The sequence below is a fragment of the Pseudopipra pipra genome, chromosome 5 (assembly GCF_036250125.1).
Source record: "Pseudopipra pipra isolate bDixPip1 chromosome 5, bDixPip1.hap1, whole genome shotgun sequence".
NCBI classification, from domain to species: domain Eukaryota; kingdom Metazoa; phylum Chordata; class Aves; order Passeriformes; family Pipridae; genus Pseudopipra; species Pseudopipra pipra.
Genome location: NC_087553.1, coordinates 14,610,150 through 14,634,855, shown reverse-complemented (window position 1 = coordinate 14,634,855; position 24,706 = coordinate 14,610,150). Strand labels below are relative to the sequence as shown.

Sequence of the window (24,706 nt, the reverse complement as noted above, 5' to 3'; positions counted from 1 at the left end):
GTGGGGAGGGGGAGAGCTACAAACAGTTTTTATATATGCCTCAACCATGCAGAGGGGCCTCCTCCCCTGAGTATTTTAGGAGTACTCAAATCACTTTCCATAAGGAGACCCATTTACAAGCCAAACGATACACGACGTTTTGGCATGTGAACAGAGCAGGGCTTTGAGAAGTGTTGTAGAGAAAAGCAAAAACCAGGCCAGAATGGAACTCATGCTGCTTTCAAGAAAGCTCACATAGATTTCTAAATCATAAAATTAACCAACTATAATAAGGCCATAAAAAAATTCAGTTCATTTTAAGGCTTAAAAGGCATTATCAAGATAGTATGAGGTAACCAGAGGCTTCAGAACAGCAGTAAATATTTCAAGAGAAAAAAAAATCCTTGCCTGTGGAGCTCTGAAGGCTAGACACTGGCTGCTCTTACTACACACATGGTATTTGGAATTCATTTTAGACATTTCCAGTTGAATGTGAAAAGCTCTTGTGGTTATTTTGGGTAATAAAATAAAAAACAGACTTTTCTCAAAGCCATGGAGAGTTATTTTATATGAACTCTGCCACTGCCAAGTATAAACATTGATGTGGTCTACGGGTTTCTAAAGTATCCCCCATCCAGAAACCTGCCAAGATGCAAATCTCAAGCAGGGAGACCTCCTGCTTTCAGTGCAAACACAAAATTATATCAACAGTGGGAAAGCTCACCTCCAGTTCATTCAGGCGCTGAATTCTCGGAGTAAAACGAAAACTTTGTACTTCACATGCAAATGGAGGCTGCCAGTCCTAAACAGAGACAGAAAGACATTTTATTGCTTCCAGAAACTTTTCAAAAAATGCACAAAACCAGCAGACCCCAATAATGGCTGAGTAAACAGGCTTCCAACAGTAAATGAGTTTCTCAGTACAACTGGTGACATCATTTTCCAATTTTAAGACATTCTTGTGCTTATACAATAACGTTCCTCCCACAATATTTTAGTTAGAGGAAAAGATCCTCACAGAAGTAAAAATGTAAAAGAAAATAAGGTTTAAAACATTTCAGCGTGCATTGCTTCACACTAAATTTAAATCAGTGGTACACCCTGCAGCTTGCTGGTTAGTTACTCTAAAAAAAGTTCCACATATCTTGCACACTGAAAAATTCTCACTGTCAACAGCAACAAAGACTAAATAAAGCACATTATAACACATCTAACGTTTTCATGTATAAAAGATAAGACCACCAGTCAGGAGCCCAGCTCTTTAACAGAAATGGAGCCTTAAACAATGACCTTCTCAGCACCACCAGCCGTCGGTTCAACCACAAGTGCCTCCCAGCCCTATCTCCCACAACTGTGCTACAACATCAAAACAAGTCATTCATTTTTTTTAGCACTCTTTTTAAAACAAAATCTTCAGTTACAGTAGATTATCTACCTGGCAGCAAATGTAAGAGAGCAAGGACACTCCATTCCAAGTGGACAAGCCACACTAAATATTCATTATTTGCCCTGCTGCAGCACAAAAATGCCTCAAGTCCAGCTGTAAAATATTTACAGCTTCCAATAATGGAAAAGAGCAATAAATCAGTAAGGTTAGCGTGAAGTGTCTGATTCAGTCCTTCTTGCAGGCTGCAAATCAACTCGTGCATCCCGTGAAACCCTGCAGTGCAAGCAGCTCGGCAATGGTGGAGAAACACAAACACATTCCACGGCCAGGAAAGTTCTCGTTATTCTCAATGAACAGGGCCTGGATCGGTTTCTTGTGGCCTCTCAACCTGAGCCATTCTGCTTATTTTAGAAAGGGCAGCCCCGCGGAGGTCAAGTTTTCACTGTGCCATTAAACCAACTAAACAGATTCCGGGAACCAAAACAGGCCGGGAGAGGGATCATGAAATCCAATCGGCAAACCCCGTATCTCGGTTCAGGCTTTCTTTTCAGGTTTTTACTTCTATAGGTGTTTTCAAGCCTCTTACTTAACTGCCACATTTAAAGTCTATTTGTACTTTAATAATTTAGGGATCTAACTGCCTTCTGCCTTGTCGAGATGGTTTCCCCAGGTCACTGGGCAAGTGATCGTGAAGTAATGACCGAGTCATCGGAGCGATCAAGCTTCTGCCTCCTAAAGGGCCTCGAATAAACATAATTCCCCTGCACAAACAGGGTGGCCGCGCTCAACAGTTGACAGACTATGCTTATAAACAACAATCCGTTAAAAACAAACGCCCTCTTTTCTCTCTCCTCCCCTCCCGGAGCAAACGCCCGATTTCACCCACGAAGCCCTCGCAGCTTTCACAAGTCGGATGGTGGGAGTTTTTATTGAAGCGACAAGACCGTGAAGTCCCGGACACGCTCCCGCACTGTTCGCTTCTCGCCTTCCGCAGAGGAGCCTCCAAACACCCCGCTCCGAGGTCAGAGACTCCACAGGTCTCTCGGTGCCCCCGGCAGGGGCACCGCGGCCTGTCGGAAGGGACACACGGTACCCCGGGCAACCTGGGAGTGGGAGAAGGCGCTGCCCGGCCCCTCACGCCCCCCGCGGAGCCCTCGAGCCGCGCTCAGCCCCCCCGGGAGCCCCCGGGCGCGGTACCTTGGGGGGCCGGATCTTGCAGATGCCGGTTTTCTCGGCCAGGCCGCGGATGCGGCCGATGAAGCCAAGCGGGTCGCTGAACTCCTCCCAGCTGGGCTCGAACACGGGGCACTCGGGCGGCGGCACGAACTCGGCCGCGTAGCGCGACCCACCGCCCCCCGCCATGGCCGCAGGGGGAGGGGGGCGCCGGCGCCGCCGGGAGCGCAGGGCGGAGCGGGGCGGGTGGGGCGCTCAGGGGCCAGGCCGGGGGCCGAGGCGCATCCCCGGCGGAGCGGACGAGCGGCGGTGCCGAGGTGACGGTGGCGGTCACTGTCCCGGCCCGGGCCGCTCTCCCCGCCCGAGCCCCACTCCTCGCGTCCGGCCCGCCGGAAGTGACGAGTCGCTTCAGCCCTCCCCCGGAACTGCAAGGCGCGTTGCCTTCCGATCCGAAAAGTAGTCCCCCCACCACCCCTCTGCTGGCGAGGGACCTCCCGCGCCCACCGCCCCCGGGGACTCCCCTCCGGCAAGCCCTGACGCGCACACGCCTCACCCACCACTCCTGAGGGCACCGCGCAGGGCAAGAAGGCGCCGGGGAGCGGGAGGGCGGGGCCGGCGCCACTTCCGCCGCGGAGGAATGTGCGAGGAAACCCGAGCCATTCAGTTCCGGTGCGGAGCGGCCGCGTCGCCCATTGTCTGGGCCGGACGTCAGGCCACGCCCACAACAGGCCGCGCCCCCTCGTAGGCCCCGCCCTCCCATAGGCCCCGCCCCCGGGAGTGGGAGGGTCCGTCCATCTGTCCGTGACCGAGGGACCCTCCTGAGCTGGAGGAGACCCACAGGGACCGTTCAGTCCAGCTCCTGTCCCTGCACAGGAACATCCCCAACAATCCCATCATGTGCCTGAGAGCGTTGTTCAATCGCTCCTTGAACTCTGACAGCCTTGGCGCTGTGACCACTTCCCTGGGGAGCCTGTTCAGTGCCCAACCACCCTCTGGGGGAAGAACCTTTTCCTGATATCCAACCTAAACCTCCCCTAACACGACTACAGGCCATTCCCTCGGGTCCTGTCACTGGTCACCACAGAGAAGAGATCAGTGCCTGCCCCTCCTCTTCCCCTCACAAGGAAGTTTTGTACTGTGATGAGATCTCCCCTCCATCTCCTCCGGGCTGAACTCCTTCAGGTTGGGCCCAGTACTCCACCGTCACCCCCCAACCTCTGTGCTATGGATGGATACTCTGCTGATCTCCCCTGATGCCATGTTTTATTTCCTAAGTCAAGTAATCACAATTTAGGACTTGTTAAGTACCTCTTGGGACTCATTAAGTATCTCTTTTGCCTATCCATCGCAACACAGTATTTCAAAATAAATTGTATGTTGTTGTTTTTTCTTTTTAACCAGAACCCTGCCTTCGGTGTTCACCAAACGCCACATTTCACTTTATTCTCTGTGAATATTTATTCTCCTCTGATTATTCGAACCTTGGTCCTGGTGTTCTATTTCAGGCTCACAAAAAGTTAATCTCCTCCGCCATGAGGCTTACAAGATTTGCTTCAGACCGAATACATTTACCTATGAACTCCTTCCATTTTGTTTCTATTATTGTTTGGTTGTGTCTCTCTCCTGATGAGCTGTACCAGAGTCCTTTGAGGAAATACATGTGTATTCTATTCCCATCAGCAGAATCAACAATGTTCTCAGTTTGAAGATAAGCAATGATTTAGCCAGGAATACCAAAGGGAAAAATCTCCATGCTCAAAAGCTTTGTTTTGAGAACCACTCTTTTGCTGATTTTCTTGTAGACTGACACTGACTCTTCAAAGTTGTTTCAGCTTTGTGTTAACATGTTTGGGTTAGTGGAGGGCTCTGGAAGGCATTGCTGGGAATTGTGCAGGTTTTCCTAACAGCAAAAAGCTAAATATCCCAGATAACCCGAGGGGGCATTTTTTAAATCATATCAGTTCTCCAAGATATCCTTTCAGAAACAGAATTTTACGCTTTTCTCTGTTACCTGCTCCAGTTTGGGGGCTGTTGGCTTCTGAAACACTGGTCCATGCTGGGACTTGTGTACCCTCTGTCAGTCTTTATTCTTCTTGGTTATCTCGAGGTATTTATTACTTTCCTGATAGAAGACTTCAGCCCTTTGTACAATGTATTCAGCTGCTCTCTGGAGAGAGTACCCAGTCTAACTAAGGAGAATCATTGAATATCCTGAGATGGGAGGGACTAACAAGGATCATCAAGTCCAAATCCCTAATAGCAGTCTTTCTTTTGGACTTTGCCAAGACAAATTATCTACTCTCCTCTTTTCTCTATTTCATGAGAAAATCAATTTGAAAAATAATCACAGAATCACAGAATATTCTGACTTGGAAAAGACTGACAAGGACCATCAAACTCCAACTCCTGGCTCTGCACAGGACGCCCCAAGAATCACATCATGTGTCCAGGAGTGTTGTCCAAACGCTCCTTGAACTCTGTCAGGCTCGGTGCTGTGACCACTTCCCTGAGGAGCTTATTCAGTGCCCAACCACCCTCTAGGGGAAGAACCTTTTCCTAATATCCAACCTAAATCTCTCCTGACACAACTTCAGGTCACCACAGAGAATTGATCAGTGCCTGCTCCTGCTCTTCCTCTCACGAGGAAGTTGTAACTGCAACGAGTAACCTCATAGCTTTGTAAGTATGTAAGTAATCATTTTTTTGGGGGGGGGGGTTTGTCATACAGAAAGTCGATTTCTTTAAACAAAGTGTTTAGAAAAAAAACTGGCTCATTAGTGCATAGGCTTTTTTTTTTTTTCCCCAGAACATTTAATGAGTTAGGAGGCCATGTGTTGCATAAATGGTAAGACCACTAGTAGGTACTTCTGGGTATATGAGGGGGATTGGAGAGGCTAAAAGGCATCGAGATGATCCAAAGAATACATTAAATTCAGGCAGAATTCAAGCCGGTAACTTATTGTGACAGCACAACGTCATGTTTTGTTCAGTTCATTTCCAAACACAAATGGGTGTTTGAGTAGCAGTTTTTGCTGCTGTGGATGTAAAGAGTCCCCTCTGCCAGGTTTGCATTTATTTGGCCCATAGGCCTGATGGCTGCCCTCATAAAACCAGGGTTAATACGCGCAGGCCCCACGATCCCCCCCTCAGCCCTTCCCTGTGCCCCCGCCGCGGCCGCGCATGCGCCATGACCTCCCCAGCCGCCCAAGGACTACAACTCCCAGAGGCGCCGGCGCGGAACCTCCGCCACCCGTGTCGCGATCGCTGGTTGGCGCAGACTGTCGTGGCCGCATGGAAGGCCGTCTGTGATTGGAGGAGACGGCGAGGGGCGTGGCGCTACGAGGTTTAAGCCGCGGCGGGCGGATGGTGGCGGTTTTTTGGACGTTGGGGCCGTGAGGCGGCGGCGGGACCCCCCCATCCTGGGAACCCCCGTCCCAGGGCTTTCCCGGCGGGTTTCTCGCCGGGTACTCCCCGCCGCCAGCCTTTCGGAGTGCCCGAAGCTCTGCTGTCCCCCACCCGCGGAGAGCCCGGCGCTCCGCAGGGGCGCGATGAGCGCGGCGGGGAGCCCGCTCCGCTCAAGGTAGTGAGTGTGGGGGAGCTGCTCCTCCCGGGACACCGGGGGTCCCGGAGCCCTTTCCTTCCTGCTCGGTGGCCTGGTTTAACGTAGGGCACCCTCTGGCCCGCTCCTGTGCCTGCTGTGCTTCCTGCCTTTTACACTTTTCCATTTCTGCTGTTCTTCCTCAATAAAGCGCTCACCTCGTGCCTGGGTTACTTCCTTCCTTCCGGTGTTACTTATTTTTCTAAGTGTGCTAAGGCATTTTTGATCGTGCAGCAAGTTCCTACGTGGGGAAAAAAAAAAAATCATACTTTTGTATATTTAACGCTTTTCTATAGTGCCGGGAGTTAAGGAGCTTGGCACATTTTCATGGATGTGCATTGGGGTTCTGATCTAAGCAGCTTTGGTGAGTGGCTCCATAAAGGTCACCACTGCCTCAGTGCCATCCATCAAATCACTTTATCATCAACATTCTGGCACTGGTCCCAGGGTCAGATTCTGGACTGTGTTTTCATTAAGCAGATCTTTGGTAAAGAGGCTTCTGTTACTCAGGGTATCATTTAAAAAATGAACATTTTGGATCAACATAAATAACAAAAATAATGCTTTCCAAGGTAACTGTGAGCCGTGCAGCTCTATTTGCAAATTTGGTGCTTGTTTAGCAGATTAAATGTTTGAATGTCGTAATTATTGTTTATAGGAAAATACATGTAATCATGCATGTCCTTAATTTGATTTGCATAATATTGACTTGCTTTCCGTCTAGCATTTCAATGTAAGATACAAGAACTTGGCAGGCTCTACTTCACTATTGAGGATGGACAAGCCATGTGGATAAGATCAAGTAGACCAGAAAGGAAAGCACATAGATTCCTATACCTACACCTTAAATTGTAGTGGCTGGTGCTTCAGTTATCTTGAATTATTGCCTTTATTCAATGGTCTGTCTCTAGAAAGTGTTTCTTTGTCTGGGTATCAGATAGTGACTGTCACAGATTGTTTTCCTGCTCATTTTACAGTGGCTTCTAATTGTACAACAATGGACTTTTTGTTCTCTGTGTTCTGTCCTTCTGTTCTTTCTTCCTCCTCTTTTCACATTCACCCTCCCTAAATAACCTATGAGACTTTGCTTCCATAACATTTTTTCCTCCTTATTCTGTAAGTTAGCTCCTTCTCCACAGTATTATAAACTTGCAAGCCATTCTATATCAAAGGTTTTGGTTCTCCTTAATGCTGTGACCACCTGTTATACCCATAGCACAGTCAAGCTAATCTGCGTTTTAAATCGAATCTGTGTAAAAATTTAAAACCTGTTCAGCTATTTTAAAAAGTGTTTGAATTTTCTTATCTGAAGCTTACATGTCTCTCTTTCTGTCCAGGGCGCCAAACCCCCATGTCTCATCCAAATATGCTGACTGCCAGTCTCCAAACCAGGAGGGCTTTACTCCTCTCCCTTCTATCAGCGAGCGCTTGGCCCGTCTCCATCCTTCCCGGGAGCTGCTGGAATACTACCGCAAGAAGATTGCTGACTTTGATGAGGAACAGGAGGATTTGGTAAAAAGGCTGGAGAGATACAAAGAAACGTATGATAATCAGGTAGGGAACAAGTTTTTGAGCAGTGATGGACTACATATCCTTCCACTAACTTAGTATTTTTCCTCGGTTGAAAACTCAGCGTAGGTGTCTCCAGGTTTACCAGTAATGTGGTAGAACTGAGCTATGAAGAAATAAGTAGATTTTGATTGTCAAAGCAGACAGAAACATACCTTCTTCTGAAGTTACCATAGTTTGGTTATATCTTCTCAGTGGGGTTTTTGCTTCTGGGTTTTTTTTTGATTAAGACCTGAATTTAGATGCTCATTCTCTGTGTTGTCCAGTATCTTTCCCTTTTTTCTCATAGTAAAGGAGTGCTCTTTTGTCCAAATGTAATAGGCTTGGAGATATGGATATAATCTGTATTTACCACAGTGGAATTCATAAGCATAGCAGTAAACTACACAGCAAATAAATGAGAGTTTAAAAGAAACTCCAAAACCTACAAATCTGCCTTTTAAGAGGAAGAAATCTTACAGAATATCTGTAAGATATTCAGTGTTCTGATATGCCTTACAGCATGTATCTTTCTAACAGTCATCTTGATAATTGTGGATGGTCCTTTGGGAATAGAGTGATCACTTCTGAGGTGACTAAGGTGTCTCCTCAAGTACTGGCCATGCTTGAAGCAGCTTGGGGAAATATGTGCTGTTCAAGTTACTTTCATATGGGAAAAAGAGGGGCAGGTTCCAAAATAGTGCTTTCTTTTGTACAAGAATGATTTTCTAAAAGATTTGTTAGTTTTCCACACCAGGTAGAAAATAATTAATGTAACTTAGTAACTAGCCAGATTTCTCAGTGGTAAACCATACAGATACTTTAATGTGTATTATTCAGTAATTTATTTTAAAAGCAAGTGTTATTGCAGAGGCTTTGCTATGTTTTTGTTGATGTCACACTCCTCATACCTGTGCTGCTCTGACCACCAGTGTGGAAGTGCAATCACTGGAAACTGGACCCCCTTGCTGAGGCCTTATTGAGCTGTTGTGTAGTGACAGTGATTCCTGGGGCTCTGAACTCCCTGCTGAAACATTTTAAAATCATTTTTCCAATACTGCCCTCAGCTGGTCAAATATTATAAGAGAATAAAATAATTCACTTGAGCTGGCTGTTGTTCTATAGCAGTTATAGGCTCAGAGCACAAGCAGTTTGAAGTTCGTAAGTGTTGCCCAATGCTCTGTATCATTTCAAGTACTTCATTCTCTCCACTCAGCACAAGTTGCAGTGGGAAGTCCGTCAGCTAGAAGAGGAGGTTTCCAAGTTGCAGAAGGCTTTGAGTGATATGCAGGTCTACCTTTTCCAGGAGAGGGAACATGTCCTTCGTCTTCACTCAGAGAATGACCGGCTGAAAATCAGGTGTGCTGTCTTAGGTGTCTTAGGTGTGGGCTGGGTCACAGGCAGCAGCAATTGCATACACTGTGTGCTAGTTCTCATCCAGATCTGGGGTCTTCAGAGAAGCAATTATGCCACACTTCCCTGGGCTCTGTTGGGATGCTAAATATGTTTCCAGTTATTATTCCTCCTATTCTGGTAGTAGAAGAAAGAGCAGAAGTTTAACGTAGGTTCACATTTTGATTGCATGCTATCAGTTTGAATGTGGGAGTTCTGATTGAAGCTGACTCTGGTGGGTTGACCTTGGCTGGATGCCAGGTGTCCACCAAGACTCTGTATCACTCACCTCCTCCCCTGGACAGAGGAGAGAAAATATAACAAAAGGCTCATGGGTCAAGATAAGAACAGAGAGAGATCACTCACCAGTTACTGTCATGGGCAAAATAGACTTGACTTGGGGAAATTATTACCAATCAAATGATCTCAGGGCTGGAGCACCTCTCCTATAAAGACAGGCTGAGATAGTAAAGGCTGTTCAGCCTGGAGAGGAGAAGGCTTCAGGGAACCCTTACAGCACCTTCCAGCACTTAACGGGCCTACAAGAGAGCTGGAGAAGGAGTTTTACCAGGAGCATGTAGTGACAGGACACGAGTGATGTCTTTAAATTGAAAGAGGCTAAGTTTAGATTAGATGTTAGCAGAAAATTCTTCACTATGAGGGTGGTGAGGCACTGGAACAGGTTGCCCAGAGAAGTTGTGGATGCCCCATCCCTGGAAGTGTTCAAGGCCAGGTTGGATGGCACTCTGAGCCCCCCTTCTTAAATATCCCAGAGGTGCTACCACCATTGTGATGGGCTTGGCCTTGGCCAGTGGCAACTCTATTTTGGAGCTGGCTGACATTGTCTCTTGAACATGGGGGAAGAGCTTCTAGCCATCCCTGTAGCCCCCTGCTACCAAAACCCAGATGCAGATCTTGCATTTGCCTAGCAAAAGTTCCTCAGCCCTAAAAACACTTAAGTTGGAGTAGAAAATACAGACCAAAGCAAATAGTTTTCCCTCACTCTGAGATCATGATGTCAGCCACTCATTTTTAATGCCATTTAGTTGGGGAACTGTAATATAACCCATCATACCAGACAAGCTGCCAGTGACAAAGGAGCTCCCAACCTTCTTCAGAATATTTGTGAGTGATAGTATCAAGTTTTCTCTTAAAGATTTAGGAACGTAAGTCAAAACATGTGTTGCTGTTCTTTGGCACTTTTCAAGAGTGTGATGAAAAGTCTGACACAGTCCTTAACGTAGTTTGCTTTAAAAACAATGGACACTTAAAATCTAAAAGTTCATAACTTTCTGATGAAAATTCTTGACCGCATGTGGTATTGTTGTATCAACCCATGTAGTATTGACATATTTGCAAATAGGCTCTCCAATCCCAGCAGAATTGGTGGTGTTCTTATTATATTGGCCACATCCATAATGTGTTCAGGAAGCTGTTTTTAAAGCAATATTCTCAAGAACTGCAACAGTTTAGAAAACTTGCAAGCATTAACAAGTAATGTCTTGATGTATTTTTAAAAAAAAAAGTGCTTTCTTTGAATTCCAGGGAATTGGAGGACAGAAAAAAAATTCAGCATCTCCTGACTGTAATGGGAGCTGATGAAGAAGTTACATATTTTCACAATGAGCCTCCACATAAGGCAAGTTCCCATTTTTCTGTAGAACTCTGCTTTGGATTGTAACATCTGTATCCCAGAGCGACCACAGACCAGATCTATCCCACAAGTCAAAAGTTACTAAATGAGCCCAGTACAGGAGGGATCTGTAGCAACATCAGGTTTTAGTATAAATGCTGAAAGGTAAGTACGAACAAGCACACTGAAAGTAGCATCAACCTCCTTCTACCTTCAAAACATACCTCCATGTCAGCCTCCTGAATGTCAGATAGGAGTCTGAAGTCATCTGGCAAATGGTCATTGAGAAGATGGAGAGAACACCACAAGAAGAAAAAAAAAGTGCTGAAAGCAACCGGGTGCAGTGTTTGAAGATCAGCTATCTAGGAGTGCCTCTCTTAGGGCCTCACTCAAGGAGAAAGTGGCAAGGTTGCTGCAGCATTTTCCTGGGCAGAAGAACCATCCCCTCTAGGCAACATTGTGTCACATATTTCAGAATTATGGTTAAATTGATTAAATTGCAGTACATGTAAAGTGCAGTGTAGCTGAACCTTTATAAAGTCATAAATGATTCAGACATAGAGAGTATATGATGGGAATATAGAATTTATCTTGGAATAAGGTGCAGAAAAAGGCTGAAATATGCTGCATTGTTCATGGTTGCTCTGCACCACCCAAGTACTTCAAAAATCTTGAAGCTTTAAAATTCCTTGGTTTAGGGTAGCTCTAAAATTAGTGCTACTATGTAGTATCGACCTAAAGATAAGCATTGGGGTTATAACCTGCTGTCATGACCTTTTTTTTTTTTTCTGTTAAGCAAGTTTCAGTTCAACAGTTGAGTTGTTTCAATATTCTTGACACTTGCTTTTATCCCAGGCTTGTTCAGTAGCTTGAATGAATGTGCTGATAAATGAAGCTCCATGTTTCTCTGTCTTGCTGAGACAAGAAGGAGTGTGAAAGAAGGAAATAACATCATCTTCACCTTCCTCTTCTCCTCTCTATCCCCAAAATGCTCCTTTCCTGCTGAGGGTGCTGACTTTCATCCTAATGAAGCCGGAAAAGGCAGAATTACTTTCCACTTGTTTTGGTGAAAAAAATAGAGGCAGAAATAGCAAAACTCAGCCATGATAAAGGAAACTTTTCAACATGGACATTACATTTGTGAGTGTCTTCCTTGTCTTGTGGTAGGAGTAAGGTAATGCTGTTCTTTTGGATACCTCATTTTAACTTTTTAAGATTTGTTCTTGACCGTTGCTTTGGTGAGTGAGATGTTCAGTGCAGATATCTTGTTTCTCTAGGTTACTGTTCTGCAAATGCCAGCACAGTCACATGAACGAGATGATGCTTCCAGCCCAGGTACCACATCGAGCTGGCTGACAACAGCTCAGCTACTGATACTTGTTTATCTGTGTCTGTCTCCAGTATACTGGAGTAATTCCTTCCTGAAAATGCTTTGGTAAATCTCTATCAGGTTCCCTAAATGTCCATGTGTACATACATATACATGCAGTGCTCTTGGCTTCCCTTCAAAACCTTTTCAAATAACCTCTTGTGTCCATGATCTGCCCAGCTAAGGAAGAGGTTGGTATGACCATCAGGTGGCTGTTTTGGAAGTATGCAGGTACCAACTGGACAGGCACCTTTGCCACAGCCATTCCAAGGCCTGAGGTTCTGCCTGACTTTCTGTAGACAGTAGTGTGTATTTATATGCCTACATACTAATTTTTTCCTTTGCCTCATCTAAATTGACTGAAATTAGTCGACAAGCTCAAAACTCATTCAAGGCTTGATGTTTGTGCAGCTGTGACATCTGCCTGTTCATCATATATTTAAGAAAATGTGTCAAGTTTGCTTTCTATATATGCCAAGATATTTAGTACGTTGCCTAAATACTAAACACTGTGATGTGATGGACTGGGATAAAGTTATGTGATCACCTTAAGTTGTGGAAGTCTTTTCTTTCAGCTAGCCCTCCTAGAAGTCCTTGTGACTATAGAAGTGGCAAGCTTTTTTCTGTTCCTGTAGGCCCACCAGAACATACAACATGTCATGCTTGGAAGGGTATTGCAAGCATGCAATACCCTTTTCTACTTTTGGTACATTTCTGCAATAGGTACCGAGAGGAGCACTTCAAAAGAAACAGTACAAGGAGAAAAACCAGGAAGTTCTGAGAGATATCAGTGTGTAAATCAAACACTTCTACTACAGGTAAAAGCATTTGCTAACCAATGGACATAATTCCTGGCTTGCAGAAAATTGTGATTAAAAATATGCTGTCTGCTTAGATAAGATGTAGATGTACCAATTTTATCAGTCCTTGCATCTTAGTATAGATTCACATTTTCTGTCAGTTTACTTAACTGTTTCTTTGCAGTGAATGTAGATTTAAGAACTCTGAAAGCTTTATGTAAGCAGATGTTCCACTAATGTCAACTGAAATATGTTGCCCTTAAGTATAGAACGTGTAATTTATCTCCCACAATTTGATAGTGGCTATGAATTCACATTAAACCTCCTGAAGATCTGCAGAGTTGGGTGTTTTATGGTAATCTGACAAAAGCACCATGTCTGAGACAGTATTAGGCAGCCCCAATAAGATGCACCTGTACCATGAAATGTTCCCTTTGTTAGACTTCAATGAAAGGTAGCATGACAGAATGAAAGATAAAATGTGCAGTATCATGAACTGGGGAAGGTACCAGAAGCTGTATGTAAAGTATGAGGAAGGATGAATCAAGAAAAGCAAATAAAGGACTAACTTGTGCAGCAGATATTGGTGGTGGTGGTTATTATTATTAATATTATTTGTTCAAGGGTGATGTTGACTGACCTGATGGCCAGTTAGCTATCTAACAGCATTTATTCTGGAACAAAAGCATCATTCAAAATTGACATAAAAATAAGCAATCTAAATACACACCAAGATTTTTTTTCCAGATAGTTTCTAACATAAAGGCCAGATGCACATTTTTCAGTTATTTGCTCCAATGTATCTCACTGACTATGTGCCCTAGATCAGGATTCTTTGCATTCCTCTCCTTCACTCTTTATCTTGTTTACATTTAGTAATTAATTCTGGTTGAGTAATTTCTTTTGTTCAATATATCTGGACTTGCTGCCTTCCTAGAATTTAGGTATTTTCATATCACCATTTCATTGGAAGATGGTAGCAGAGGAATGGAAGTGTCTCTGCATATTTCACAGGATTTGTCATATGCAATTTAATCATGTGCAATTTAAATCTTTCCAATATCTTCAACCTATTGTTGCTGTTTATGGTATGTCTCTCTTGCCTATAACATGATTTTTTAAAAAATGATTCAGTTGTTTTCTTTTCTCAAGAAAACTTGAGAAATCAGAACTGCTAAAGATGTTATCAGGTAGAGTCTTTGATCTGAATCTTGAAATTTAAGAGACTTGCAAGGACAGGAGCAGAACTGGTTTGAGGTCTTGTTCAGCAATGTTTGCCTCTGCTTATCCAGATCCAGGCTTTGCAAGCTCAAATAGAAGAACAGACACGATTATCCAAGGAACAGGTCGAGGCACTACTAGAGGACAGGCGGATTCACATGGAGGAAGCTGAAGTCCAGCATCAGAGGGACCAGGAGAAGATCAAAGCTATAACAGAGAAGTGAGTGTGTAGTCATGAGATGAGAAGAGATGGAACAATAGAAATGTTATGACTTTGAATGTGTTGCTCCTGCAGCAGGCAGAAAAGCTAATTATGCAGCCATCTGGTAGTATGTGTGGAAGATGATGAGTGGAGTAATCTACATATTAAAAATCCTATTTCACATAGGAAGAATAGCGCTTCTTTCATTAGATGATAAGAGCTAAGATGAGTAGGAGAGCACCTATCTCTTTCTTCCATGCTGCTTCCAACTTGCAGTGATGACTGTGGAAATTAAGGTAGGAACTAGGAAAGAAGTTAATTAACTCCACTGGGATCCCTTTTTGCAGGCTCCAAAAGACACAAAATCTCTTATATGAGAGTACCCGTGACTATCTCCAGCTCAAGTTTGATGCCAGAGCCAATGAGAAAGCATGGATGGCAGAGAAGGACTGTCTGTTGAGGCAACTTGGCAAAGGTCTGGATCAACTTGTTTTCAATAGTCCATCAGGACAAAAGAAGCATAAAGGTACCAAGAAGATGCATCGAGCTGATGATGGAGCTTCAAAAGTCCAAAGCAGAGAAATAAAGGTAATTTTTTTATCCTAGATAGAGGCTCTTTAACAGTTTTTAACTCGAAAATTGCAAGCATCTGGGCTCTGGCTCAACAGGCAGTAGCTAGCAGCTGTTTCAAAGCTGTACTGGCTTGCCATAAGTTACATTGCTTTTGGCACTAATCTAAACCAAAACTTCTCCTGCCTCAACCTCAGCATTGCTTGCGAATTTCAGATAAAATGTGTAGTTAGGATTTATGGTTGTGTGTCACTGGCGGTTTCTTTCATGCCCAGAACAAATCCCTAGTTCTGTAAGTCACTTGATATGTGGGGCCAACAGTTTTCAACCTGCTGGTTGCACGTGGCTTTCTGTTGGTGCAAGTCCTCTGAGCTAATGGACTTAGAGTGCCATGTTTGGATCTTCCTTGCTGCTGTCAGGGGAGAAGGAGTCCTTCTGTTGATGTATTCCAGCTCTTTTACAGTAGTCAGGATTTTTCTTCCACTTCTACTGTACTTCCAGTGAGAAGCTGAGAGATCTGAAGTGGGTAAACAGGCAATAAGGAAGTGGAAAGTAAAGAGGCAATAGGGAATGGTTTTCATCTACCACTGAATGCAGATGCTTCTGAAATGCAGTACTGGGAAACGGCTGCGAAGAGGAGAGTTACAGCATTAGTTGAATATTATTTTTAAAGGGAAGAGGAGAGAGTTCTTTAACTGATGATGAGCAGTCATATACAATTTAACTTAATTAAAAGGTTTTGGTAATGGAAGTAATGGTAGAATATTGTCCACAACTACTTATTTCATTAGCTGCAGCTCCAGTTGTTAGTTTTTATTTGCCTGTCATACTGGCAATTTTATCACACTTGCTTTTCCAGAGCAGGGGAGATTTTGTAAGCAGAGTCTTTTGAGTCAATTCTTTCTGTTTCTCCTATGTCCTAGTCACTGCAGGAAAAGCTAACGCAGGAACAACACCTATCACACATGTACAGAGAGCAGTGTGTCACCCTGGAAGGCGAGCTGGCTAGGATTCGTGAGGAGAGAGATGCTGGGAAAGAACTCTTTAAGGTAATTAGTCTGTAATCATCTGCTAGCTATGTGATGATCTTCAGCCTTTATTTTGTATACCTTATTGAGTTTTCATCTCCATAGGAACGCTCAGAAAAGATGGGGAAGCGCCTGAAGCTGATGACTCAGCGATGTGAGGCCCTGGAAAAACGTCGTAGTATGGAAGTAGAAGGCTTCAAGAATGACATTAAACAGCTTCAGCAGAAACTGAAAGATGTAGAGAAGCAGATTTACAAGGTTGCAGTTAAGCATTTCTGAGACAGGCTATTATGGGCTTACCCTATAGAGCTGTATGCTCAGTATTTAAATGCACTATTTCCCTAGAGTTTAGGAAATAATTTCTTTCCTAAGTGCTTCTTTAGATATCAGTATTTGACAAAACTTGCCTCTTATGTGTTTTACAAAGTAAAAAACATGTCTTTGTTAATCAGTCAGGCATTGAACTTGCCAGGAAGTGTCCTGACTATGCATTAGCTGAGTATTATTGTTTCCACTCTGAAAGTTCTTACATGATAGCTGTAGCTCACTTTGCTGTCTCAAAATTGCAAGGCAGTAAAGTAGTTTGATTCAGAAGTTTATCCTGCAAAGAAAGTAATGATTTGTTTTCTTTCTGGGAGCCATAGCGTTTGGTTTGGGTCCAGTAAGAGCTAGATCATTGACTGAAGTATTGTGAGTATTCTCTTTGTTACTTTGTTAGTATGTCATTTGTAACTCTGCAAGAATCACTGTGGAAGGAATGGCTGGAAGTTGACTCTGTGTACTCTGTAGTAGCTTCCAGATGTGTAGATGAACATCAGAACAGCTTAGAAGGGAAGCCACAGCCTTGATGTTGCTGGGAGTTTGAGATATTTATCTCAAGCATATGCTTGAGAGGATGATCCAGGCATAGCATAGAACTCACTTTTTTCCTGTACTTTTGGTGCACAGTTCAGTTTCCTTAGACTAATGCATTTATTTTGACTAAAGGCCTTGGGTTTTTTATATTTTTTTGTTGTTGTTGTTGTTTTTTAAACTTTATTCTGTAAGGACCAAACAGCATATGCAAAAGGGGGGGAAATTGCCTGTGATACCCTTACTACAGACCTGTATGTTTTAAATCTGTAGGTGTGCTTTAAATTGTACTCTCCATTTCATTACACTGTTAACCACAAGAGGGCAGGGGAACAAAATATTTGCTAGAATTCTCCAGATTGGTTGTTAAATCCTTCTCATCACTTGAGGTCTGATGACTACATTTCGTGATTTGCATATTAAAATCTTTGACCAAGAACTACATGATGGCAATAAGAAACCCTTGCAGGTCAAGAAAATAAAGGTGTTTAAGAGTAGCTTCCAAGCCCGTGCCCTTGAAAGTGACTGGGCTGGCATGCTATCCAGTTCCAGAGTGACAGGAAATGTCAGCCCTGGCCAGCTTGCCATCAGGAATTCTGATTATCCAGCAGCCTTTGTTCAGCTCAGTACAGGCCATATGTCACTGCCTGAAACAAGGCGTTGTACTTGAACTGCTCTTGAACCGTGTGCAGTTTAGGAGGCAGCAGGTCTGGCACAGCAGCTCACCTCTAGTTTTAGTAGGAAAAGAGGATAAAATGTCATCACATCAGGTGAGGTACTTAGAGCTAGGTACAAGTTACTTGATAAATATTTTAACCTGCCTCTTTTTGTGGGTCTCTAAGTAATACGGGAATTAGAAAGCTGAGTCAACAGGCTATGGGTAAACTTGATTATATTCTATCCAGATTTCTTCCTTGCCTGTAATATAACACCATAATGTTATGAAAGCTTTGCTCTTTATTTTTGGTTCTAAAGCACCTTTCTATTGGTGATGTGCATTATCAAAGTGCCATTAACTTACGCATCTTCTTTGGTAGCTGCAAAGGGTCTCCTTTGGAGTTCTCTCCCTCATGCACTCATCATAATTGCACTCTCTAAATTGTATTCTGTACAGCTTTGTTTATGTGCATCTGTTTTTCTTTCCCTTTTTAGGTGACTCTGAATATGGGACCAGAGCAGGATCTTGCAATTCTACGTGAGGTCCGCCAAGGAAACAGACTAACACGTAAAATTCAAGGACAACTGAAAGACTTAAAAACAAAAATCTTCTGTTTAGAGAATGAACTACGGGTCTGCTGAGGCTGAATTGTTAGCTGACATCCTAGGTTTGGGAATGAGACATTGCTAAGTGGAATAGTCATATGCAAGAGTAGCTCCTGCTTCTCTGTTTCCTGGCATCCATTGACAGAAGGTTTGAGGAAATCTGCAGTTAATGTCATAACAGTGTGTGAGCTGTTCCCAGAGTGCCAGATTATATGGCTGTTTCAGCTGAGAGATGGCACCTGGTAAGACTGACATAGAAAGTACATGATGACTGATATATCAGGAGTGTGTGTATGACTTCTTCTTTCCTTCATATCTGTGGTAGGGATCAGTGTGTACTGGCCTTTGCCTTTATTTGGAGCATATTATAAACCATATATGTGGTTATAAAGAAATTAATAATCATAGAAGGATCTAGTTCAGGATCTGAATTTTGGCTGACCTTTTCCTATGTGAGAAGCAGCTTTTAAAATAGTTTAAATGGTTACTGTTTTGGTGCTTAGCACTTCAGGATGTAACTGGAGATTTTAGTTGGAAAAGATTACATATAGAAGCCTGTATTAAAATGTATTACATCTGACTCTCCCCTTGACAGCATAACTACTTTAAAATGGCTCCCCTTTGCTTGGTTCTACGTAATTGGAACAAACCTGACTGATTTAATATGGTGGGAAAAGATAACCCATTATAGAACTCACCTGCAAGAACCAGCAGCATAGAACTTGTTTTGAATGCTTGGTGGGGAGGGAGGTGCTGCACTATCAAGTTTCATCTTCTTGTCCCCTTCCTCCCAGTGTATCTTAACACACAGAGGGTGCCCATAATAAAAGGGATCAAGTATCTTCCTTAGCCACCACATTATCTGTTGTTGTAGCTCTAAATATCATGGTTATGTACAAGGAAATCATGATCAACTTCTGCTACAGCACTTGTTGCTACTGAACTGCAACAAACTGTGGTGGAAGAGCAGGTGCCTAGTTGCTCCATGAACTGTAACTCTAGCTGTGTAATGATTCTCTAGCCATATGATGATTATCTCCACACCAGACATCACAACATCGCAATTCCAGAAAACAGATGGAATCATGAAAAGGGTTACAACAGGGCTTCAGCCAAGTTCATAATTGCAGGTGTTCATGCTTTTAGTGTAGCGTCAGCAAATCTTGTCCACCGCGTAGTCAGAGAGCAGATCTGTGTTGAAAAGGGATTTCAATGCCTCTGTTTCCTACTTTACCTCTTCCTACCTTGTTTCTGAAGTATACACCTTTTAGGCTACCAGCACTCCCTTTCCCATTGGAAAGAACTTGGTGTGTGAAAGCAGGCAATTTCTTTTTGACATGGAAGTGGCCATGGAGATCCTTATTCAGTGTCTGAGATGTAGATATGCCAAAGATGTTTTTGTGCTGTCAGGATTTGGAGAAGAAAGAATCATTTCTATAGTACCAGCTAAAGCAATGCGGGAGGAGAAATGCCCTCAAGAAGTCAAGACTTGCTTCAGTTGTCTAACCTATTTGTGACAAGCTTGCTGTCCCTTAGGGTCCTGGACTGTGGCTTTTGTTTTGTCTGTGTTCTTGAGGTCAGTTCATCACAGGTTTTCTGACAGTCTGTGTCTGGCTGCTCAGCACTGCAGCTTACAGGAGGCTGTTTTAAGGTATGTTGCACTGGTTAGTTTAGCTGAAAATGCTGAACTGCTCAAAAACTGGTTCATAAACCACTTGAGTGCCAATGCGATGTGGACAGTTGAGGAAGGTTATTTAATGCCATCCATCTTTTAGTCTCACTCTCTCTTAGTTGACTAATTCTTTCTTAGAGAAGTCAAGCTAATCAAAGTGAGTTTGTATGCAAAATAACATATTACTGGTTTGAAGATGAGATATCAAAGTTATCTCAAGTCCTGGAAGGCTGCTTCTGAAAATTGCTACATAATGAAGTATTAGCCACTTATTCAGCAGGATCCATCTACTTAAATTCAGCTGATGGGAAACTACCAAAAAGTCTCTTTAACCTATAGAAATCAATGGGTTCCTGTTTAGTTTCAACTCTTTCAAGCTAAAGAATTGCCTTTGAAATTACATTTTGCTCACTTGAAAACCATGAAGTGTGAATGGCCAAAGACTTCAGGCTTGGACAATTTAGGTTTGTAAGGCTGGGAGGAAGTACTGGGGGAAGAAGGATGTAAATGTTTAATTTCCTGCCTTCCTTACCAATATTCTTTATTACCTGAAAGACTGAACAGAATGACAATATTCCTAATATATTTGCTGATGTGTCAAAAACAAAGTGCAGCTTGAACTTGATTCCTAATTTGTTTCTAGGCTATGAACACTTCCTATTTGAGGTGGAGGGAAATTAAGGTATTGCTACTCAGTAAATCCGTTTTATTTGGAGGCTTGAATATTTGTCCAAGTGCAGGAAGTGCAAAGTATTGTACGTGCTCTTTGTGTGACATCATGTGATCATGTGAAATGTTGCCAAAACAAATGTGGACCTTCATGCCAAGAACTGCTTTAAAAAGCTAAGTGCTTCCTACCACTGACAACTCCCCTTTAAGAGGTCCATAAAGAATTATTGGCATTTTCAAAAGGGTTTCCTGGGAGAGGTTCCACTACCTAGTTTAGTCAATTTTTTCCCACAGTTTTTGGGTAGAAATCAAAAAATTTACTCCAAAGACCAATGAGCTTTTTTTGCTAGTTTAAGTTAGTAATGTGTGACTTGTATCATTCCAATACAGCTAAATGCCAGGTTATGAATGTAGGAGCACAGAATTTTGAAAGATCTCCAAAATGTCTGCTTCTAAGAATATGGAGACTATACTGCAGGATCAAAGGTAGAACTGGACAAATGCTCTTATTGTGAGCCAAGATATGAAAATGTCTCTTGCACAAATGGGAGAAAAATGAATAGAGGAAAACCTTATTGTTGTGCAGCTTTATTTAGGTACGGAAGGAGCGCGTACGTTTTGGAAGGAATGTTGGAATATTGGCTAAGGCACAGAACCACAGATGATTCAGTGGTAGAGAAAAGGTTGTGCAAGAGCTCATTTTATATTACATTAAGAAGCCTGATTAATATACATGTCTCTTGAAGACAAAAAAATCTACCCAAGGCCTCTCTATCCTAGCAGAGCAATGCTGAGCAAGAACAAGTAGCCTGAATCTGAAGTTAATTTTAAAAAGCGTACATTTTTAACAGGAAGATTGTGCTTTTCCCCCCTCATTATAACTAGTTGTGGAGGTAACAAATTCTCTATCTCTATCTGCAAATCAAAGAATTATTTCACCTCTGGAGAAGGTACCTTGTTTTAATGAGTTACTGGGTTGGACACATTAGAACTTAATGAAATATAATAACATGAACTAACAGGAAACCATTTAGTAGTTCCTTCTGGCTTCAAACCTATGATGTATTTATATGCAATATTTGTAGGAGTTTTTTAGTATTCATACAGTTGCCTTAATTATAGGACTGTCTGCTGTGTCAGCTAACCCTACACAGCAAGGTTACACAAGGTAAAAAACCCCAAAATTAAAGAAAATCCCTTGTGATCTTCCTGTACCACAATCTGCAGTAATTTGTGACTGCACTTAGAAAGGCAGATTAACAGCTCTCATAGGTGTCAGAATAAATCTAAACAGTAGTATAGTATGTGCTGTATTTAAATTGCCTATGTAAACAGGAGACACACACACTTTACCAGTATATTCTGGAATTAAAATGTCTCTGTATGTAGGGCAGGAAGTAATTCTTCTTCTGAGACGAGCTGCCTGTGTACTTTGTTCTGTTCATACTCATGAAAAGTGATGTCGGTCAGACTTTTAATGACAGCTCACAAACACATTCAGTTTGATACACTAGAATGTATATGTACCCACTTGGTCAAAATCTTAATAAAGATGTCCCATTTGTCCCCATTCAAAGTGGCATCGTGGATCATTTGTAGACAAGGGACACTTTAAGATTTTTCTTTCATTTTTCTGCAGTATTTTGCATTTATGTTCTCAAGTTGCTTTAAATTGTAAGAAAATATCCCTTTTACTCCCTACACAGTTATTGTTAAATTTGCAAGTCTAGCTGTAGAAGTATATACATTTTTTAGCCTGTGGACTGGGTTTATGCACCAAAACATGATTGAATACAGTGTAGAAAGTGTGAGAGGTGGAAGCTGCAATGATCCCTTCTGGCTCTTCGTAAGGTTTCAGGCACAAAGAGCAAAGTTTGTTTTGATTCTTAAGTTGCATCAAAAGTTAAGGACTTTCTGTTTGAAGCTGGCCATCAGAGGTAACTGGAATTTAACTCACTAGCAGGAAATATTTCTGCTGTAACTCAAGTATTTGAGAAGAGTGGAGTGGACTTCTGGTATTTCCCGTTTAGCACCAAATGAACTGCTGGAGAAAGGGCATCTTTGAATATGGGTTAGAGTAGCTGCCCTTCAAGTAAGCTCCAGAAATCCAGCTTTAAAAATAGAGCCCTCAATGGGATTGGCTGTTCACTTACACTGTCTAAATTGCATTTTTTAAGAATTGCGATGCTGTTGGACTGGGGACAGATTACAAATGTGTAAATACAGATTATTTGATTTTATTCAGAAAACTCAGAAAGGCTTTTAACACAGAAGTGCTTCAATGTTAAAGCAAGACAATGATTTTACTGCACAGGCATGAAGGGATTTGTTGTTGAAATGGGTTTGATTTTAATAAAAAGCTCTGGATTTATCCTGGTGAAGCACATCCAGGAGGTGCTCGATTCTCCTGTAGTGATTCAGAGATTGAATTGCCTTTCTTTCACTGTAAGTGCTTCTAAACCATCCAGTAAAACAGTTTTTCCTCTTCAATCCTAGCTTGGGTAGACAGATATCTACAGGGGATGCTGTTCATCAACAATGTTCTGTTATGTCCCTAATAACGTGCCTGTGGAACTTCTTGAAAAGTAAGGATGATGAGCACAGTCACTTAAAATACAAACCAAGCACTAGTACTTTTAAGACAGGGAAAGGAGGAAATTTAGGCAAGACTTCAGATTTGAAAACATGTATTTCCAAAATGATGGAATACATAGATACACCCTTCATTATGGTAAATATATAAACCATGGAAAGTCTTTTGAAAGTTCTCAGCTTAAAGTATATAAAAACTTCTTTCTGCAAGTGAAAATGTGCTCTAGATATCAAGAGATTGTTCTGGTGTGCAGGAAGTAATTCAGGTCTACTCCTGGGACAGGACCTGCAATCAGAAGGTGCTCCTAGAGGTACTGGGTGAAGTTCATGTGAAAATGTGCCCTCCTTACTGAGGAAAAGGAAGGGCAGCCATTTCTATGTAACTTTATCTGGACAGCTGGGGCTTGAGACCTATGGAGAGTTACACAGTGAAAAGAGAGAATCATGAATGAGGCTTTCCACCCAGACAGGCAAGTTGTAGGAGAGCAATGTCAGTCAAAGTCAGTGCTGAGGGAGCACAGCCATGTGTACAGCAAAAGGAAGTCTCAAAACCCAACTCAGGTCAGCTCCTACAAATGTTGACAGTGTAACTGTACTGGTAAAATATAACTACCTTAGCAAAACTCACTGTATCAGCACAACTTAACTGGGCAAGGAGGTCCTTTTGCTAATGGGCTGTTGATTGTGGGACCACATTGATTCCCTTACAGTGATGTTCAGCTGTGGCATTAATGGGGGTTTTTCTGGGATTGCTCCACCAGTAATGCCTTTTAGAGCCCAGTCCATTCCTGAGGAGCCAAAAAGGGAGATAATGGGGAACTGTGTCTTCAGAGACTGCCTTTTCCTCTGAGAAACACTTCTGCCTTTGAGCCATTTTGATGAGGAGTGTTGAGATGAAATTGTTGTTTGTGCTTCAGAGCATGGCTGAGGCCAGGAAAAGGGGTGTGGAGCCACTGGGATGGTGAAGTCTAGGGACAGTTGGGTATCTTTGGTGTGGAGCTTGTAATTAGTGTTGAAAATCACACAAGAAAAAAGAAGGGAAGGAGCAAGTGGCAGATAATTGAACCTTTGGGGAGCCTACAGAGAAAGGATTGTTGGCATGGAGCTAAAAGTAATTTATAGAACAGAAAAACAGTTGTTAGATAACTAGAAGCAAAAGTATAACAAGGAGAGGCAGGGATGTACAGGATCTAGAGAGAGGAGCCGGGAGGAACAGGAGATGTGCATTAAGTGCTGCACTTGTATCAAAGGCTGCTTTTATCATGAGGAAACATAGCCAAAATGGAAAACAAACAGCAACTCAAACAAAGCAAAAAAAATACTCCAGTTGGCTCCTTTGGCAAAGAGTCAGGTTCTTTGAAATGCGTGTTCAGGGTAGGCTGGGAGAGGTGTGTTCTGAAGCCAGCAGTGATCTGTTATATCCAAGGGTGGTCTGTCAGGAGTGCCAGCTCCCCGAGTCACCTCCATACAACACAGACCCTATTCCTGCATCACTGATTCCAGCTGTTTCTTTCCCTGATGGGGTTAATCCCACCATACAGGATTATTATAAACTGTGCTTTCCACTGCTACCATATTGCACACAGTGAGGGGATGAGAGATGTGGCCATCTGGGCATGCACTCATGTGTCTTGGGGTGCTTGAGAATTTGGGAATATAAGACTGCTGGTAGACTTGAGATAATAACATTTATGTGAGGTGGTTTTAAAACACTACTGTCAGCGGTAATGTTACTCCTGGACATCAGTGCTTTCTGCA

General features: G+C 42.8%; 2 protein-coding genes across 3 annotated transcripts in view; one reads left to right on the top strand and one right to left on the bottom strand.

Moving 5' to 3' along the window:
- The window catches only part of KDM5A (lysine demethylase 5A), a 50,070-nt gene extending 47,123 nt beyond the window's left edge, over positions 1-2,947 (bottom strand). Inside the window, exons 1-2 of the mRNA XM_064654604.1 lie at positions 2,564-2,947; positions 704-781 (exon numbers count right to left, since the gene is read on the bottom strand). Coding sequence (XP_064510674.1) covers positions 704-781; positions 2,564-2,728 — 243 coding nt within the window. The 5' untranslated portion in view covers positions 2,729-2,947. The remainder of the gene's footprint in view (positions 1-703; positions 782-2,563) is intronic.
- A 2,945-nt stretch (positions 2,948-5,892) lies between these two features.
- CCDC77 (coiled-coil domain containing 77) lies at positions 5,893-18,297 on the top strand. 2 transcript variants are annotated; one of them, XM_064654602.1, is made up of 11 exons: positions 5,893-6,119; positions 7,475-7,691; positions 8,902-9,044; positions 10,623-10,716; positions 11,988-12,045; positions 12,803-12,897; positions 14,172-14,320; positions 14,650-14,890; positions 15,796-15,921; positions 16,006-16,164; positions 17,905-18,297. In XM_064654602.1, exons 1-11 carry the CDS (start codon positions 6,088-6,090, stop codon positions 18,049-18,051), a joined length of 1,461 nt encoding a protein of 486 aa, XP_064510672.1. In that variant the 5' UTR covers positions 5,893-6,087; the 3' UTR covers positions 18,052-18,297. The 2 variants fall into 2 exon arrangements, with proteins under 2 accessions (XP_064510672.1, XP_064510673.1); XM_064654603.1 differs by having other exon boundaries at positions 5,894-6,119; positions 16,006-16,158.
- Positions 18,298-24,706: the final 6,409 nt, after the last annotated feature.